This window comes from Cryptomeria japonica, chromosome 3 (genome assembly GCF_030272615.1).
Source record: "Cryptomeria japonica chromosome 3, Sugi_1.0, whole genome shotgun sequence".
Taxonomy (NCBI): domain Eukaryota; kingdom Viridiplantae; phylum Streptophyta; class Pinopsida; order Cupressales; family Cupressaceae; genus Cryptomeria; species Cryptomeria japonica.
The window spans coordinates 228,541,586-228,559,899 of NC_081407.1; the positions used below are offsets into that span (position 1 = coordinate 228,541,586).

At 36.9% G+C, this 18,314-nt stretch overlaps 1 protein-coding gene across 2 annotated transcripts in view; it reads right to left on the minus strand.

Annotated features, from left to right (window-relative positions):
- Positions 1–6,256: 6,256 nt before the first annotated feature.
- LOC131075448 (alpha-galactosidase 3) overlaps positions 6,257–18,314 on the minus strand; it is a 228,714-nt gene continuing 216,656 nt past the window's right edge. Inside the window, exons 16-18 of one of the 2 annotated variants that reach the window (XM_058012296.2) lie at positions 6,882–6,950; positions 6,503–6,592; positions 6,257–6,398 (exon numbers count right to left, since the gene is read on the minus strand). In XM_058012296.2, the coding sequence (XP_057868279.2) occupies positions 6,339–6,398; positions 6,503–6,592; positions 6,882–6,950 (219 nt within the window). In that variant the 3' untranslated portion in view covers positions 6,257–6,338. The remainder of the gene's footprint in view (positions 6,399–6,502; positions 6,593–6,881; positions 6,951–18,314) is intronic. The other variant, XM_058012297.2, reaches the window with a different exon arrangement.

The following is an 18,314-nucleotide window of genomic DNA, read 5'->3' on the forward strand; positions in this document are numbered from 1 at the left end:
GAGAGAGAGAGAGAAAGAGAGAGAGAGAGAGATGGGGAGGGTGAAGGGAGAGAGAGATAGAGATATTAGGAGAGAGGGAGACAAAGATTATGGGTCCTATGGTGTCCTATGGGGCCATATTAAGTCCTACGATCCCTTAGGCGACCTTATAACTCCTTAAGATACCAAATTGTGTCATTATGGGTCATATTGTATCCTAAGGGGCCATATTATGTCATATGACCCCTTTAAGACACCATGTCACCCCTTAGGACACACTATGACCCTTTACGACTTTATACGGTGTCATTATGGGTCATATGAGCCCTTATTGCACCATATGGTGTCATTAGGGGTCATATGGTGTCCTAAGGGGTCATGAGACACCATATGACCCCTTATGATACCATATTGGGTCATTATGGGTCCTATGGTGTCATAAGGGGTCATATTGTGTCCTACGACCCCTTAGGAAACCATATGACACCTTAAGACACCAAATTGTGTCGTTATGGGTCATATTGTGTCCTAAGGGGTCATATTGTTTCATATGACCCCTTAGGACACAATATGACCCTCTACGACTCTATACAATGTGGTTATGGGTTATATGACCCTTTATGACACCATATGGTGTCATAAAGAGTCATACAGTGTCTTAGGGGGTCATGGGACACCATATGACCCCTAAGGACAACATAGGACCCCTTATGAAACCATATTGGGTCGTTATGGGTCCTATGGTGTCCTAAGGGGTCATATTATGTCCTACGACCCCTTACAACACCATATGACCCCTTAAGACACCAAATTATGTTGATATAGGTTATATTGTGTTCTAAGGGGTCATATTGTGTCATATGGTCCCTTTAAGACACCCTATGATCCCTTAGGACACAATATGACCCTTAATGACTCTATACGATGTCGTTATGGGTCATATGACCCCTTATGACACCATATGATATCGTTAGGGATCATATGGTGTCATACGGGGTCATGGGACACCATAGGACCCTTAACGACAATATATGACCCCTTATGACACCATATTGGGTCGTTATGGGTCCTATGGTGTCCTAAGAGATCATATTGTGTCCTAGGATGCCTTAGGACACTATATGACCCCTTAAGACACCAAATTGTGTCTTAAGGGGTCATGGGACACCATATGACCCCTAATGACAACAAAGGACCCCTTATGACACCATATTGGGTCATTATGGTTCCTATGGTTTCCTAAGGGGTCATATTGTGTCGTATGACCCCTTAGGACACCATATGACCTCTTAAGACACCAAATTATGTCGTTATGGGTCATATAATGTTCTAAGGGGTCATGGGACACCATATGACCCCTTACAACACCATATTGAGTTGTTATGGGTCCTATGGTGTCCTAAGGGGTCATATTGTGTCCTACAACCCCTTAGGACACCATATGACCCCTTAAGACACCAAATTTTGTCGTTATTTGTCATATGATGTCCTAAGGGGTCATGGGACACCATATGACCCCTAAGGACAACATATGATCCTGTGTGACACCATATTGGGTTGTTATGGGTCCTATAGTATCCTAAGGGGTTATATTGTGTCCTACAACCCCTTAGGACACCATATGACCCCTTAAGACACTAAATTCATATGACCCCTTAGGACAAAATATGACCCCTTAAGAAATAATATGACCCTTTATGACTCTATATGGTGTATTTATGGGTCACATGACCTCTTATGACACCATACGGTGTTGTTAGGGGTCCTTATGGGTCATATGGCCCCTTATGATACCATATGGTGTCCTAAGGGGTTCATATAGTGTCCTAAGGGGTCATGGGACACCACATGACCCCTAAGGACAACATAGGACCCCTTATGACATCATATTGGGTTGTTATTGGTCCTATGGTATCCTAAGGGGTCATATTGTGTCCTAAGGGATCATATTGTGTCATATGACCCCTTTAAGACACCATCTGACCCCTCAGGACATAATATGACCCTTTACGACTCTATACAGTGTCGTTATGGGTCATATGACCCTTTATGACACCATATAATATCGTTATGGGTCATATGGTGTCCTAAGGGGTCATGGGACACCATATGACCCATAAGATCAACATAGGACCCCTTATGACACCATATTAGGTTATTATGGGTCCTATGGTGTCTTAAGGGGTCATATTGTGTCCTACGACCCCTTAGGACACCATATGACCCCTTAAGACACCAAATTGTGTCGTTATGGGTCATATTGTGTCCTAAGGGGTCATATTGTTTCATATGACCCCTTGAAGACACCATATCTCCCCTAATATCTCTATCTCCTCTCTCCCCTAATATTTCTCTCTCCCCTACCCCTCTATCTCTCTCTCTCCCCTAATCTCTCTCTCTCCCCTCTCCCTTAATCTTTCTCTCCCCTACCTCCTCTCTCTCTCTCTCATAATCTCTATCTCTCTCTCTAAAATATGAGTAATAAAATCAGATATCATATTTTATCGGATATCAGATTTCTGCCACTACCATTAATGTGGCAACAGTAAAAAAAAGGTGACAACGAGAAAAAATTTTGGGACTGCAAATTATACATTAAAATCGGATATCCAATTTTATCAGATATTCGAGTTTTGTAAATAAAAAAGAGCTTTTTGGGTCATTTTGTTGATTCCAATGGCCCATATTCTTCACATTATGTTTTTTGTCGACATTCACTGGTTTTCAGACATGTTGAGACAAATTTGTGCTTTTGAGAGATTCTTAAAATCAAATCTTACATTGTCAATCATTTAGGAGTATCTTTGTGGAGGTAAATGGGGAGTAGTAGTCGCCAGAAGTCTAAACGCAAAAGAAAACTTTCAAATGACCAAATTGAAGTGTATAGAGAAAGAGATAGAGAAGGTCATAGGAGGAGAAGATGTGTCATGTTAAATATTGCTAATGTTACTTCAAGTGAAGAGGAAACTGAATTTGAAAATGTTGAACAAGTTATTGAAAATGAAAATGTAGATTTTGAAAGTGAAATTTTTAAATATGTTGAAAATGTTGAAAGTGATAATGAAAATGCTCAACATGACGTGAGAATGGAAAGTGAAAATTTGGGAGTTGACAATGAAGGTATCCATAATCTTGGTGTAACTATGAAATTTTTTGACATTGGAGGTGAAAATGTAGAAAATTTTGACATAGGAGGTGAACATGTGGAAAATTTTGACATTGGAGGCGAAAATGTGGAAAACTTTGACATTGAAGGTGGAATTGCTCAACCAAGTGAACAATATGTAACACCTAATTTAGAAATGAATACCCTCTCATGGATGAAAGACAAATTCCAAATCCAAGACCTTCAAGAACCCCAAAATGGTTACTTGAAATTGATGAGAAAATTATTGTGAATCTTGAAGGCAAGAGGTCAACAAGAACTGTTCGGTTGTGGGCTACACAACTTTTTGACCAAAATTTTAGCAATAAGACATTGACCGAGCAATGCCAACTTTTTGTTCAATTGCTAAAGATGATAAAGACGAGACCATTGCTAAACAAATTGAAGATTCATATGAACAAGAAGATGGAGATAAATTCTATTATTGCCAAAAATCTATTTGATGCTCTCAATTCTATTGGAAAGAATACCAAGGAAAGAGATAAGAGAGCCGCTCAAAGAGTGATTACAACCTCCTTAGTAAGCCATCAATTGAGGAAGTCTCATCAAATGAGACAAACTTGTGTTGATTTGAACATAAATCGTAAAACTTTGGATAGAGCACTTGCACGAAGGCAAAGACTTGACAATCCACTTCAACATGATACATGGGCATTTGGTGGGAGGCTTCCACGTGTTGATAGAAAGTTGACTGACAATGTGAAGGAGGAGATTCAACAATTTTGGCACTCTAATTCTAGAGTATCACCCAATGTAAAGGACGTTTTGAAATTAAGAAATTGCGTAAGCTTTTCTCTTAAGACATGAGGATGTCTGATGCAGATGAAGTGGGATGTTGTATTTGTATATGGATGTGAATTGATGTAACTTTGTTATGATGATATACAATGTCCTTGAGCAAATAGGTTTAGTTATATTAATGATATACAATGTATCTGTACATGAGTACATTGTTGTAGTTGTATTGATAATGATGAAAAATCATGTTTGCATATTCCTTCATGGATGTCACATGCAAGTGTAATGGTAATTGTGTATACAATACATGGAAATGTTGATGATCATTATGTGTCTACAGTGTAATGCTTGTTTATCTATATTTTTTCATTGAATTAGACTGTCGATTTTTTTGCCAACCGAAAAAATGTTGCCCTAATAAAACCATATGGAAACTTGAAAAACCAAGATAGGCTTTTGTAGGGACCCCTCTCGTGGCCTTGCAAGTTCAAATAGATCATTCACGGATGCCATGGATTTTGAGTTAGGGCCCGTCAAAGTTTGACAATTTTTAGCACTCAGGGTGCTAAAGGGACGACGTCGGTAGGGTATGACCCTGAGCGTTTGACCGAGTGGGGGTGGAGAAATAGGAGCATGCATAGGGTAATAATACCTAATTAAACATGTCGGAGTAGACAGTTCATTATCATGATGAGAAGAATGAGAAATTGGCCACGCAACAACATTCGATTGAATGAGACTGACGATTTTTTTGCTAACCGAAAAAATGTTGCCCTAATAAAACCATAGGGAAAATTGAAAAACAAAGATAGGATTTTGTAGCGGACCCCTCTCGTGGCCCTGTAGGTTCAAACAGATCATTTGCAAGTGCCATAGATTCTGAGTTAGGGCCCGTCAAAGTTTGACAATTTTTAGCACTCAGGGTGCTCAAGGGATGACGTCGGTAGGGTATGACCCTGAGCGTTCGACCGAGTGGGGGTGGAGAAATAGGAGCATGCATAGGGTAATAATGCCTAATTAAACATGTCGGAGTAGACAGTTCATTATCATGATGAGAAGAATGAGAAATTGGCCACGCAACAACATTCGATTGAATGAGACTGACGATTTTTTTGCTAACCGAAAAAATGTTGCCCTAATAAAACCATAGGGAAAATTGAAAAACAAAGATAGGATTTTGTAGGGGACCCCTCTCGTGGCCCTGTAGGTTCAAACAGATCATTTGCAAGTGCCATAGATTCTGAGTTAGGGCCCGTCAAAGTTTGACAATTTCTAGCACTTAGGGTGCTCAAGGGACGACGTCGGTAGGGTATGACCCCGAGCATTCGACTGAGTGGGGGGATGAATAGGAGCATGCATAGGGTAATAATGCCTAACTAGGTGTGTCAAAGCTGATGGTTCATTATCATGACGAGCAAAACGAGAAATTGGCCACGCGACAACATTCGATTAAATGAGACTGACGATTTTTTTGCCAACTGAAAAAATGCTGCCCTAATAAAACCGTAGGGAAAATTGAAAAACCGAGATAGGATTTTGTAGGGAGCCCTCTCATTGGTCCATAGGTTCAAACATATCATTCGTAGGTGCCATAGATTCTGAGTTAGGGCCTGTCAAAGTTTGACAATTTTTAGCACTTAGGGTGCTCAAGGGACGACGCTGGTAGGGTATGACCCTGAGCGTTCAACCACGTGGGGAGGGGGGGGAATAGGAGCATGCATAGGGTAATAATGCCTAACTGGACATGTCAGAGCCTACGGTTCGTTATCACGACGAGTAGAATGAGAAATTGGCCACGCGACAACATTCAATTGAATGAGACTGACGATTTTTTCGCCAATTGAAAAAATGCTGCCCTAATAAAACCATAGGGAAAGTTTAAAAAACAGAGATAGGCTTTTGTAGGGACCCCGCTTGTGGCCCTGTAGGTTCAAATGGATCATTCACAAGTGCCACAGATTCTGAGTTAGGGCCCATCAAAGTTTGACAATTTTTAGCACTTAGGGTGCTTAAGGGATGACGTCGGTAGGGTATGACCCCGAGCGTTCGACCGAGTGGGGGGGTGGGAATAGGAGCATGAATAGGGTAATAATGAATTGAATTGTATTGTTCATTAAATGAATTGTATTGTTCATTATACAAACAACACTTACGATGAAATGAAATGAATTGTATTGTTCATTAAATAACCATTATTAACCATTGTAAATTATTGGATTGAAGATTAAAGTTTTCCATGATAACACCATGTACACATGAGCAACAATTTATATGATCAAATATCAACTTCTGTATATATGAAAATGTCAAATGATTACAAGTGTATGTCCATACACAAATATGGCATAAATGCCAACTCAAACAAAATGTATGTCTATATACGTGAATGTATGTCCATATAAAAAATATACATGCCAAATAGACATGTAAGCATCCCAAAACTATCTATAACATCCTAAGCTACTGATGGATCATCAGAATTGATCTTCGCCACACTGCTCGGCTCTGAAGGCACCTGCACAATAAAAAACAAACCACAATTAAGATTAGTTATATTATACAACTCACATTAAAAAAGTTAACATCAAAATGAACTATAATTGAACTATTCTTGTTTACCTCATATCCATGTTTTCTCTTTGGCTTTGCAGAACTCTTGATGTATGTCTTCAATAGAGGAGGTATGTTTTCAATATTTTCATACGCAACCTACATATGTTCACAAACATGACATTGATACAAGTTAGCATATAATTGTCACTGATAATAATGAATTATATCTACTAAACACAAAATAAAATAAACACACATGTACTTGAGGCATCTCTTCTTCTTCTTCATCTTCAAGTATAATGGGTGTAGTCAACAAGGATGTGAAACCAAGAATTCTTTGTACATATACACAACAAGTATATGAAACTATCAATCTATGTCTAGACGTGTGTAATCATTATAAGTTATTTAAACTATTCATTAAATCATATTTACATTCAATTACCTTTCCCTTGTCTCCAACTGCACTACCAGATCCTAAATCACACAGCCCCACACTCATGCTACTTGTTCCCTAAAAGAGTAAAATAAGATATACATGCAAGTTACTACATAATCTAATTAATACTAATATAAATGATGAGCATGTATGTACAATAAAATACAAACGACTAGGTGCAATAATATATATATCGTAAAGCTATCAAAGGCCAAATGAAATGATCATCAAGGTGCCCTCCTGGATCTTTGTCAACTCCTCCTCGGTCATCAACTGTTAAATAGACCATGTAAATAAAAATTAGTACTTAATATTATCTACTTATAAATATTCATTTAAAATATAGAATGAACTATGAAAATACAAATCTTACCACTACATCATCAATGTATGATGAAGGTGTCTCCTCGCCTCTAGCATGTGAGGACTCTCTAGGGTATCCTCTAATCTGTGTCATAACATCTGGTGCATCATGCATCTCATGCACCTCATAATCTGCATTGTGCGCAAGAAGATCAACAGGTTGTCCAACTGGACCCAAGCATACATGCCCACACATGACACAACTATGGGGCACACAAATGTGTGGCCGAGGAGGACATGTCAGCGCCACCGGATGCACCGCTACCATCAAAAGTAGGTTGAGCTACTGACCCATCTTGAGAAAGAAAAAGGCTACTCAAAGAGTGAATAGCCGATATGGTCTGTGATGTTGTCTCACAGATGATATCTAGATGTTGCACTGGAGGTGGGGGATCAACAAAAGGAGGGGGGACATATGGGCCCTGGACTACTCTGATTTCCCTAGGTCTATTTTGGGGCATACCTAAACCCATGCCCTGAAAAGGTTGGATATCAAAGTAGTTCACATGTTTTCCTAAAACAAACTCAGCATACAATTTTTTGATGAAGTAGAAGGGGACATCAAGATTGTTGTTGGGTGGTTTGTCAAAAACCATCCACCAATGATCCCAAAAGTTTTTCACAATACCATCATTTGTGCACCATTTAATAGTAAGTTTTGTTTTTTTGGGGTCTACGGGTTGACCAGTGTGGGGATTCACAAACAATGTGGCGATAGCGACTTTGGATATCTCAAGATCCTTGATCTCCTTATAGGACAAGCCATCTGCATATTGTTCCCTCATAGAATCTCGCCACAAAAGAGCGACATTGTGCTCCTCAGTGACAATTTCTATACTCTTTATGATCGACATGAGAGGATCAAACATTGGGTTCAGACAAGGGATCCTACGATAGACATCTACGATCCCCCTCAATTGGTTCAAATTTTGTGCTATTAAATCCTGAATTGAGGGGGGTTTGGCAAAAGAGAGTTTTGTGTAGGAGGGTTTGGTTCTTGCAGTTGTGGTTGATCAATGTTTTCACTGTTATCCCCCATTTTTAACCTAATTGAATGTAAACAATTGAATTTAGTTAACAAATTTGAACAATTTTGTATTTGATTTTAAAAAACCTAGTTTTCATGAAAAAACCATATTTTCAATGAAAAACAAATCAACTTTAAAAAAAATACAAAAATTGAATGAAAATGATGAAAAACAATAAAAATCCTACCTTTTAATGTATTTTTTTAGCAAATTTGGGTCAAACAACCATATATCAGGTCCAACCAGATATCGGATTCTAAAACATCGCGCAACCCATGGGTTAAAATAACTCACAGGCTGTTGCAGTCCATTTATATTGTCTCAGAAAATCGGATATCCAATTTTTATACTTAAATTATTTTAAAATAACATTATATTATATAATATAATTTAATAATATATTATGCATTACAATATAATACATAATATATAATATAATAATAGATTATAAAATATAATATAATATTATATAATATATATAATATAATAATATATTATATATTATATAATATGTAATTATATAATATATTATTATATTATATATATTATATATTATATAATATAATTTAATATTATATTTTATAATTTAATATTATATTATATATTATGTATTATATAATATATAATATAATATAATATATATTATATAATATGTAATATATAATATATTGTTATATTACATTATATATTATATAATTTATTTTTTAATTTAAAATTACATATAAAAATCGAATATTCGATATTATCGGATATCCGATTTTATCCGATATCTGATTTGCTTACGTGTTTACCATGCCAAGGTGTGCTGACACCCAGTCCAAGCAAAAAGTCAACATGGATTTTCATGTTTTTAGGCAAGTGGAGAAGGCTATTTTTTTCACATTGCCACTTTTTGGCCCCCCATGATCCTGCACTAACCCATATGGAGGCTCAAAGCTCATGTACTTTTAACCTAAGAAAAAACTGATATTTTAATTCCATGAGTGCATTCAAATAAGACCTAGCTAAGCAACTATAGCTTCAATCAAGAAAAAATATTCAAGAATATCACATTGTAAAAGTTTGATGATAACAAGGCACATATATGCAATAATTTACAAAATACTTGCCATTTGGTTCACTCTTATGTTTCAAAGGCATGTCAAGGATAGGAAACATGCCATACACCTATATATATGACATTTTAGACTAATAAAATTGACACCATGTAGCACATATCCCTTTATTTGTTCATACTAGGTCCTATGAACGATACATGTCAATTTTATTAGCCAATGCATTTTCCCACATTAGGATTAATAGTTTACATTATTAGATCTATATAAAGGTGAATATCATTGCAAAGGATAAGAAAAGATTATTATGTGTACATGATCTCATGTTGAAGATATAACATAATGTGACTTCTTCCACAAGGAGTATTGTATGATCTTTGCCCATATGGGTTTATTATTTTTTAAAGTACATTGAGTATAAGAGCACCTTGACCGTCAAACATCTCTTATGTAGTCTGATCTATATTCTTGTTTTGTATATTTTTATTATTATCTAATATATTTCTACTATTATAAACATGAGATATAACATAATGTGACTTCTTCCACAAGGAGTATTGTATGATCTTTGCCCATATGGGTTTATTATTTTTTAAAGTACATTGAGTATAAGAGCACCTTGACCATCAAACATCTCTTATGTAGTCTGATCTATATTCTTGTTTTGTATATTTTTATTATTATCTAATATATTTCTACTATTATATGTGGATCTTGCAATCTAGGTAATATTGTGAAGACTACAAATTCTATTAGTTTCTTATGTATTTTATTTTCCAATTTGAATTATTTCTTATGGCAATATCTTATAGAAAACAAACATAAAGTCATATGTTCTAGAAAAAGTGTATATTGATTTGTTCTTATGTTTCCTTGATGGGTTAAGAGAAAGAAAAGTATACTATGTATTTATTTGGTAGGGTTTAACACCCCATATGGATTTACCTTCCTAAAAGAAAACTATACACATATGAAATTTATAATTTTAATTAAATGTGATTTCATATTAGAATGTGATTATACGGCAAATATGCTTAGTCATTGAGAACTTAATTGACCTAAAAAATAAGGCGCATAAGTCTGTCTCTACTCATCTAGTAAGAATGCAATGTCAAAAAATGAGCAAGACTCAAACCAATTACAAACCCACCAAGAAGGCAAGAAAAACAAGACTCAAAAGAAGTGATATTGAGCCCAGCAAAAGCTTTTGACTAGAGCAGGTTTTCCAATGACCCCAAAACCTAGAACAACAACAAAGAACAATAAAACACCATGGAATTGGCCTTAGGAAGGCCATCTAAATGTTGCAAGACAAATAGATCAAACATCTTACAATTTGTAAGTACTTAACATTCTAATGCCAATCTCAATAATGTTTTTTATATATTGATACTAATCTTCTAAATTGGTGGCCAATTTAACTTATAGCTAAAATCATTTAATTGGTTATATAAACCTTGTTCCATGGGGATTCCACTCCCCTACCTTCCCCTACCCACTAAAACATCCATATATTTATAGGAAAATTGGGCTTTGAGAAAACGTTGTTCCATTGTCACCACCATGCACTTAAGGATGTTTCTAAAACATCCCATCAAAGGAGGTGATGTTTTCAAGATGTCTCCCTAGTTTGGAGATGCCTTGGAAACTTTGGGACATCCCCAAGACACCCACATGACTCCCAAGAGTATTCTAAACAACCCCAAGACTGAACCATCCCTTGCAATAAGAAAATGAAGAAGTCAATATTTCTTACAAATCAATTTTTTTTCGATCTACATATCAGAAACTCTATCCCTAATGGTCTATGGGCTCCACACACATGCTAAGAAATCACAAAATATTTATAAATAGGCATCTAAGATTTATTCCAAAATCCAAATTTCCCAAGTCACATAAATAGAAAGAACTTGTTATTTTTAAAACAATTGACAATTTGTGAAAATGGGGTGCACCATGAAGGTTTGTATGGTTTTGAAGGCATTAATTTGTGTTTGATGGTAGGTTTCCCTCAACCCTACCCTACATAACAAGGAATGGCCCCTATCCCTACAAGGGGTCCTGCCCCTCAATCCTATTGGGGGCTCTATCCTCAAACCTTTACCCCCCTAGTGTCACCCCACCATCTCCAAGTCTAGGCCTTGATCCCCATGTTCCCAAGACCCATCCCCTCATATTAAGCCTCCTTGGAACATAGATTATAAGTGATTTGGTGACATTAATATTCTGAATAAGAGATTTCAAATATGTATGTTGTGTTGTGATGATAAGTCAATCAAGTTATGACAAGTTAATAGGTGAGGATGCCTTAATAACTCAGTTGCAATATGTTGTGACATTTTCACACATTATCCTATTGAAAATGGGGACCCCCCACTTTTTATTGGCTTAGGTGTCTTAGTTAGGTCATCTCCAAGCTTGGTGATAGTCATGGTTGTTATCCTTTGCTTGTAAAAGAGGTATGTGTTGTGAGTGTCAGGGTTGAAAGATGACATAATGTTGTCCATTCTCAAAAAGTTGTCAAAATTACTAAATTTGCTAATATTGTCAAATGTTGTCAAGTAGCTAGGACAACAAGATGTTGTTCGATGTTGATGATTGTGCACAGATTCGTAAGTTTGCTTGCAGTTCCATCAAGAACTACAAGCACAACACCTAAGGTCATATATTTCAAGTCCACATCATGCAAGGTCTAGGGAGAGAAATGATGAAAATTTGTCTAAGTAAAAGTCAACCACCTCCTCTCATGTACAAGTTTATATGAGGTTTCAAAGGGTAAGTTGTGCATTAGTGTCTAGCCCAACATCATGATCAAACTCTTGAGGGTTTAGGTATTACACCAAGGGACCTTAATTCTACTCAAGGTGGATGGATTGTGTCCATCATGATTCCCTCATCTGACTTGCGAAAGTCAATCCCTGATATTGTCTCTAGAGGAAGGTTTAAGGAGGATGAAATTCGACTAAGTGAAATACAACCCCCCTTGAGCATATATAAGGCTATGCATGGTGACCCTCAAAGACTACCCAATTTGCATCTTTCTGCAAGCTAAGCCATCAATCTTGCCCATGCTATTTTGTGCAAGCTACCCTTTGTTTGAAGTATGAGCTTGTATGGTTGTCATTAATGTTAAAACTAGTTATCTGGATAGATTCTGGTCCAAAAATGCTCCTAGTTCTTGTAGTTTTGGTTGCGTTACAAATTTGAGTTTGGTACTTTTGGTGTTGGTTGTGGTATTTCGATTCAGATGGTTATTTTTGTTCTCTGGTAGTAAGTGTGTTTGTTAAACTAGTCCAGAAAGTCTTCAATAGCCTTTGGATATGTTGCAGATTGTGTTGTGGTTTAGTGGATGTGATTTTATGACTCGTGGAGTATTCTTAGTGTGCTTCTTTCATGGTTTCTTCATTCCATAATAGAGCTTTGTTGATTAATGTTTGGGATATTTAGTTGTGTTATGATTTGGTTCGTGCAATTGAGTTATCTTGATCAAATCATATTCCTTTGATCCAAATATGCATCGGACAATGCATTAAGAAGTTGTTATGGGTCTTACCATGATGATTGGAGATCCGTGTAAGGTATTTTGTATTAGAAGATGTTCTTTGGTCAGCTAATTGCTATGTTTACTTATTACGCTAGGTAACATCTTTAGAGAATGTATTATTGTGTGTAGATTGTTGGATTCATCTGGGAAGGATGTATTGGGACGTGTTTTGGTTTTCTCTTTCTCTTGTAGTGGACCACATTGAGTATTTTTGTTCTGGGTGGCTTATTTTGTGTCATAATGCTTATTCTATTTTTCACCAACCCTCAACTAGGTTTTTGATGATCTATATCATATTTAAGGTGTGTGGATGTATGAGTTGAGCGTGTTAGATGAACTATGTGTGAATTAATGAGAAGAGTATGTGAATAATATGCAGGTAGATTTAAGATTCCAAAATTACAAAATTCAGAGCTTTGAATGTGATATATTCAGTGAGATAGTGTGTTGGGATAGTGGTGATTATCAAATATGTTTATCATGATGTTGATCGCTTGATACTATTATTCAATGACAATTTCATGTTCAAGAGATCCTTTTTAATTTTAGTTCTACTATTTCTTTTGTGGTTGATAGACAATGAGTCCTTCGACAATGGTTTGTATCTTGGCTTGAAGTAGTGAGCCTCAATTATGCAAGTCCTTGTATCTTGCCCTAAGGTAGTGTGACTTAACCTTGCAAGTCTATCAAGCGTTCTTGCTCCTTGGCAGTGAGTCTTAACTTAATAATCATTCACAATAATATTGTGAGTTAGATATTCACTGTGGTTTTTCCTTATTTGGGTTTTTGACGCAGGAGCATCCCCAACTCTTGGCAATCTTGCATCAACCAAAAATATTTATTTTTAGTTGTTTTCTATTCTACAGTTCCAACATTTCTTTTTGCATTTTATTGGATTTGTTTACTGGATCTTGTGGAGATATATTTTTCTTGTGAACATGATTATCTTTCTTATTCCTGTGCTGCGATACGTTTGAATCTTTTTCTGGCAAGTTATCGCTTTTGAATTCTGAGATAGTTTTTTGGCTTAGAACACCAGAGCCGCTTGGACCTATTTGTTATAGTTGAATCTTGTGGATCCTTTCCATAGCTTGCGGAGCCCCAGTTCATTAATTCCAATGTTCCTTGGTATGTGGCCAACCTTCCCTCTAATCCCCACTTCTTCCTTTGGATTTTCCAGAGGATTTTCATGGGCGGAGGCCGACCTGGTGGTTTTGCACGTTTGATCATGTTCACCATTGTTTGATTCTTCTTGGGCCGACGAGATCCCTCTAGATCATATAAATCAATGTAATTAAGCATCATAAAACATCAAAGAGTATATAGAAGATATATCTTAAGATTTAGAGGTCCGGAGTTGACCGATTCTGTAATTGAGCATGTATGTCACAGGCTAGTGAGTTGAATCTTGTAGCCCGAATGTTATCGGTTATTTGTAATCAGTTTCATGATTTAATTCATTCAATTTTACATTGCCTCCATCATCTTGTCTTGATTTCATTGTGTTTACTCTCGTTGCATAGTACAAATAGATCTCATTGAGGTCCCTCCTAATCATGACTGCACCAAGTGGTATCAGAGCGAGATTTTGTTGTCCAGAAGATTTTGTTGTGGGGTCGTGGACTGTCGATCCAACCTGCAGCTACAGAGAACTGGAATGAAGATGGCACGAAGAGTAAATAGGAATGGTGGAGCTCGTGGGAATGCAGACCCTGCTATGATGGAAATGTTGAGAGGAATTAAAGCCCGGTTGAAGCAGTCACCGACTAGGAGGGACCTCAAAGAGATCACTCCAGTCCGGTCAGCAAAAGTGAACACAATGGAAACATAAGGACATGATGGAGGAAATGCAGAATAGATTGAATTATATCATGAAAACTAGTTACAACCAACCGGTAACAACCGGGTTACAATAACCCGCTTGCAGGCCTGCCAAAACATGCTCAAAATTCAAAACAGGTCACAACCGGGACCTTAAATCTTAAGATCTATCTTCCATGCTCTGTCTAACTCCTTCGATTCATTCTAATGCTCTATTAAAATTATTTATATGATCCAAGGGGATCCGGTCGACCCAAAAAGGATCAGAACCTGAATAACAAGACCTAATGTGTAAAACCAACAAAGAAATTCCTCTAGAAAATCCAAAGGATGAAGTTTAGATCATGGGGAAAGGTCGGCCACATGCCAAGGAACATCGAAATTAATGCTCAAGGATCTACAAGCTATGGAAAGGATCAAGTAGATTACCAATGCAAATAGGTCTAGGCAACCGATAACAGAAAACTGTCTCGGAAACCGGTAGTGATAGCTTGTCGGAAAATGATCCAAATGCTCCATGGTTTGGGAATAAGGAAGATGATAAAGCTTCAAGAAAAATCCAACTCCAAAGGTTCCAGTGAGACAAATCCAGGAAACACAGAAAGAAATGCTAAAACTGCAAATAAAAAGCAAAACAAAAAGGAAATATTTTTGGTTGATGCAAGATTGCTATGAACCGGGGATGCTCCTGCATCAAATATTTGAGGTTGTTGAAAAAGTGAGTCTCTCACTTTGCTAGGGTTAGAAGAAAACCAAGGTGGTCCACCTCTACCTAAGAAATCCAAGATGAATCTTCAACTGGTCTATCCTTCCACTTCACAAGATACTCCTTATACTGACTACTCCGGGTACTATGCCCAATCCTACTATCCAAAATGTCTTCAATCTGATCTGATTTCTTTCAGGGCAACTATTTCTCCAAGTTTGAAATATTGTCCTCACTAATTCTGGTTCATGATACTGATGAAGATCTGCAATGTTAAACATGGGTGAAATACTCAGACTATCTGGTAACTCCACTTCATATGCATTTCCATAACTGAACTTTCTCAAAATCTTGCAAGGTCCAAACTTTCTCATCTACAACTTGTTATAAGTTCCAACCGGGAATCTTTCTTTTCTCAAATACACCATCACTTCATCGTCAACTTCAAATTCCTTATGTCTTCTCTTCTCATCTGCTTTCTCCTTTTACTTGTTGTTCATGTCCTCCAGATGTTGCTTAACTTGAATATGTAAGTCCTTCATGTGATCTACAAGTTCTTTTGCTTCTGAACTTCTCCGGTCTTCACTGCTAATATCTCTTAATACTGATATACCTCTAGGGTGTGCTCCGACAACAATCTCAAAAGGTGTCCTTTCGGTACTCATGTTTATTGAATTATTGTAAGCAAACTCTGCTTGTGCAAGAGTCAAATCCCAACTTCCGATTTTGTCTCCAACTAAACATCTCAACAAATTTCCCAAGCTTCGGTTAACTACTTATGTCTGTCCATCAATCTGTGGGTGAAAAGTAGAACTAAACTTCAAATCTGTCTTCATCTTCTTCCAAAGTGTTCTCAAAAAATAACCAATAAACTTAGTGTCTGTGTCTGAAACTATGCTCTTAGGTAATCCATGTAATCTCACTACTTCCTTGAAAAATAGATATGCATGCATCTGATGTTTTCTTACAGGATATGAAATGAGCCATCTTCGAGAATCTATCCACCACCACAAATATAGAATCATCCCCTCTCTGTGTTTTAGGAAATCCAAGCATGAAATCCATTCTTATATCCTCCCAAGGTCTTATCGATACTGTCAAAGGTTTATACAATCCCACATTCTGACTACTACCCTTTGCAACCTGACAAACTCTATAATTTTGCACATATTTCCTAACATCCTTATGAATTTGGGGCCAAAAGTAATGCTCACTCACCAATGCTACTATTTTATCAACACCAAAGTGTCCAACTAATCCTCCACTATGTTCCTCCTTTATCAGAATCTCCCTCATAGAACTCTTAGGTATGCACAATTGTATTCCTCTTAATAACATCCCATCCTGAATGAAGTAATCCAACCACTTGCTTCTATCTACTGTAACCGGTTCTCTACATGCTCTCCAAGGTTGTGCAAAATCTGGGTAATCATCATACAAGGTCTTCAATTCCTCAAATCCTAATACTGTCACTCTCATCTCTGTCAGCAAATTCCTTCTCCTACTCAATGCATCATCAACTTTGTTAGATTTCCCACTTCTATGCTTCAACACAAAGGTGTAACTCTATAAAAATTACACCCATCTCATATGTCTTTGATTCAACTTACTCTGATTGTTCAAATATTGAAAAGCTTGATGATCCGTATATAACACAAACTCCTTACGCAACAAGTAATGTTTCCACTTCTTCAAGGCTTGAACTATGGCATAAAATTCTTGATCATACACTGAATATCTCCTCCAGGAATTATTCAATTTCTCACTGCAAGAAGCCACTGCTCTCCCTTCCTGACTCAAGACCGCTCCTATTGTTGTTCCACTTGCATCACAATCCACTTGAAATACTTTATTGAAATCCAGTAAAGCTAACACAGGATACTCAGTCACTTTCTGTTTCAACAGTTCAAAAGTTTTGTTTGCTCTAGTGGTCCACTTGAATTCCTTCTAATCTCCCCTCATTGTCTTAGTCATAGGGTTGCAAACTGAACTGAAATTTCTCATGAACTTTCGGTAGAAACTAGCCAATCCATGAAATGATCTTACCTCTCCAATGCTTTCCGGTGTAGGCCACTCAACAATTGCTTTTACTTTCTCAGGTTCCATCTTCAAACCATCCTTAGATATCACAAATCCCAAATATACTAATTCTTCCTTCATGAAAGTACACTTCTTAAGGTTTATCGACAACTTTTCTTCCCTCAACCTCTGCAAAAGTTGTCTCAAATGCAACACATGCTCCTCTTTTGTCTTATTGAAAAATCAGAATGTCATCCAAATATACAATAACAAACTTACCCAAGAAGTTTTTCAATACCTCATTCATCATCCTCATGAAAGTACTTGGTGCATTAGTTAACCCAAAAGGCATCACCATCCATTCATACAGTCCTTCATTTGTCTTGAATGTTGTCTTCCACTCATCTCCTTCTCTAATCCTGATTTGATGATATCCACTCTTCAAGTCTATCTTTGTAAAGTACTTGGCTCTGCTCAAACAGTTCATTATGTCATCCATCCTAGGCAAAAGAAACCATAATTTCACTGTGATCTTGTTTATTGCTCTGGAATTGGTACACATCATCCATTCTCCACTCTTCTTAGGTGCTAATACTGTTGGTACTACACAAGGGCTTAGATTTTTTCTGATCAAACCTTTCTTCAACAACTCTTGCGCTTGTCTATTCAACTCTTCATTCTCTACTGGTATCATTCGGTGTGCAAATTTGTTAGGAAAACTAGCTCCAGGAACTAGGGCCATGCAATGACTAATACTTCTCATAAGTGGTAATCTGCTAGACACATTATCTAAAATGATGTCTTCATACTCTGTCAACAAATCTTTTATCTCTTCTCGTTGTTCTTCTTCATGCTCCAAATTCTCAATCTTCTTAGGAACTAAGGAAAAACACACATTCCCAT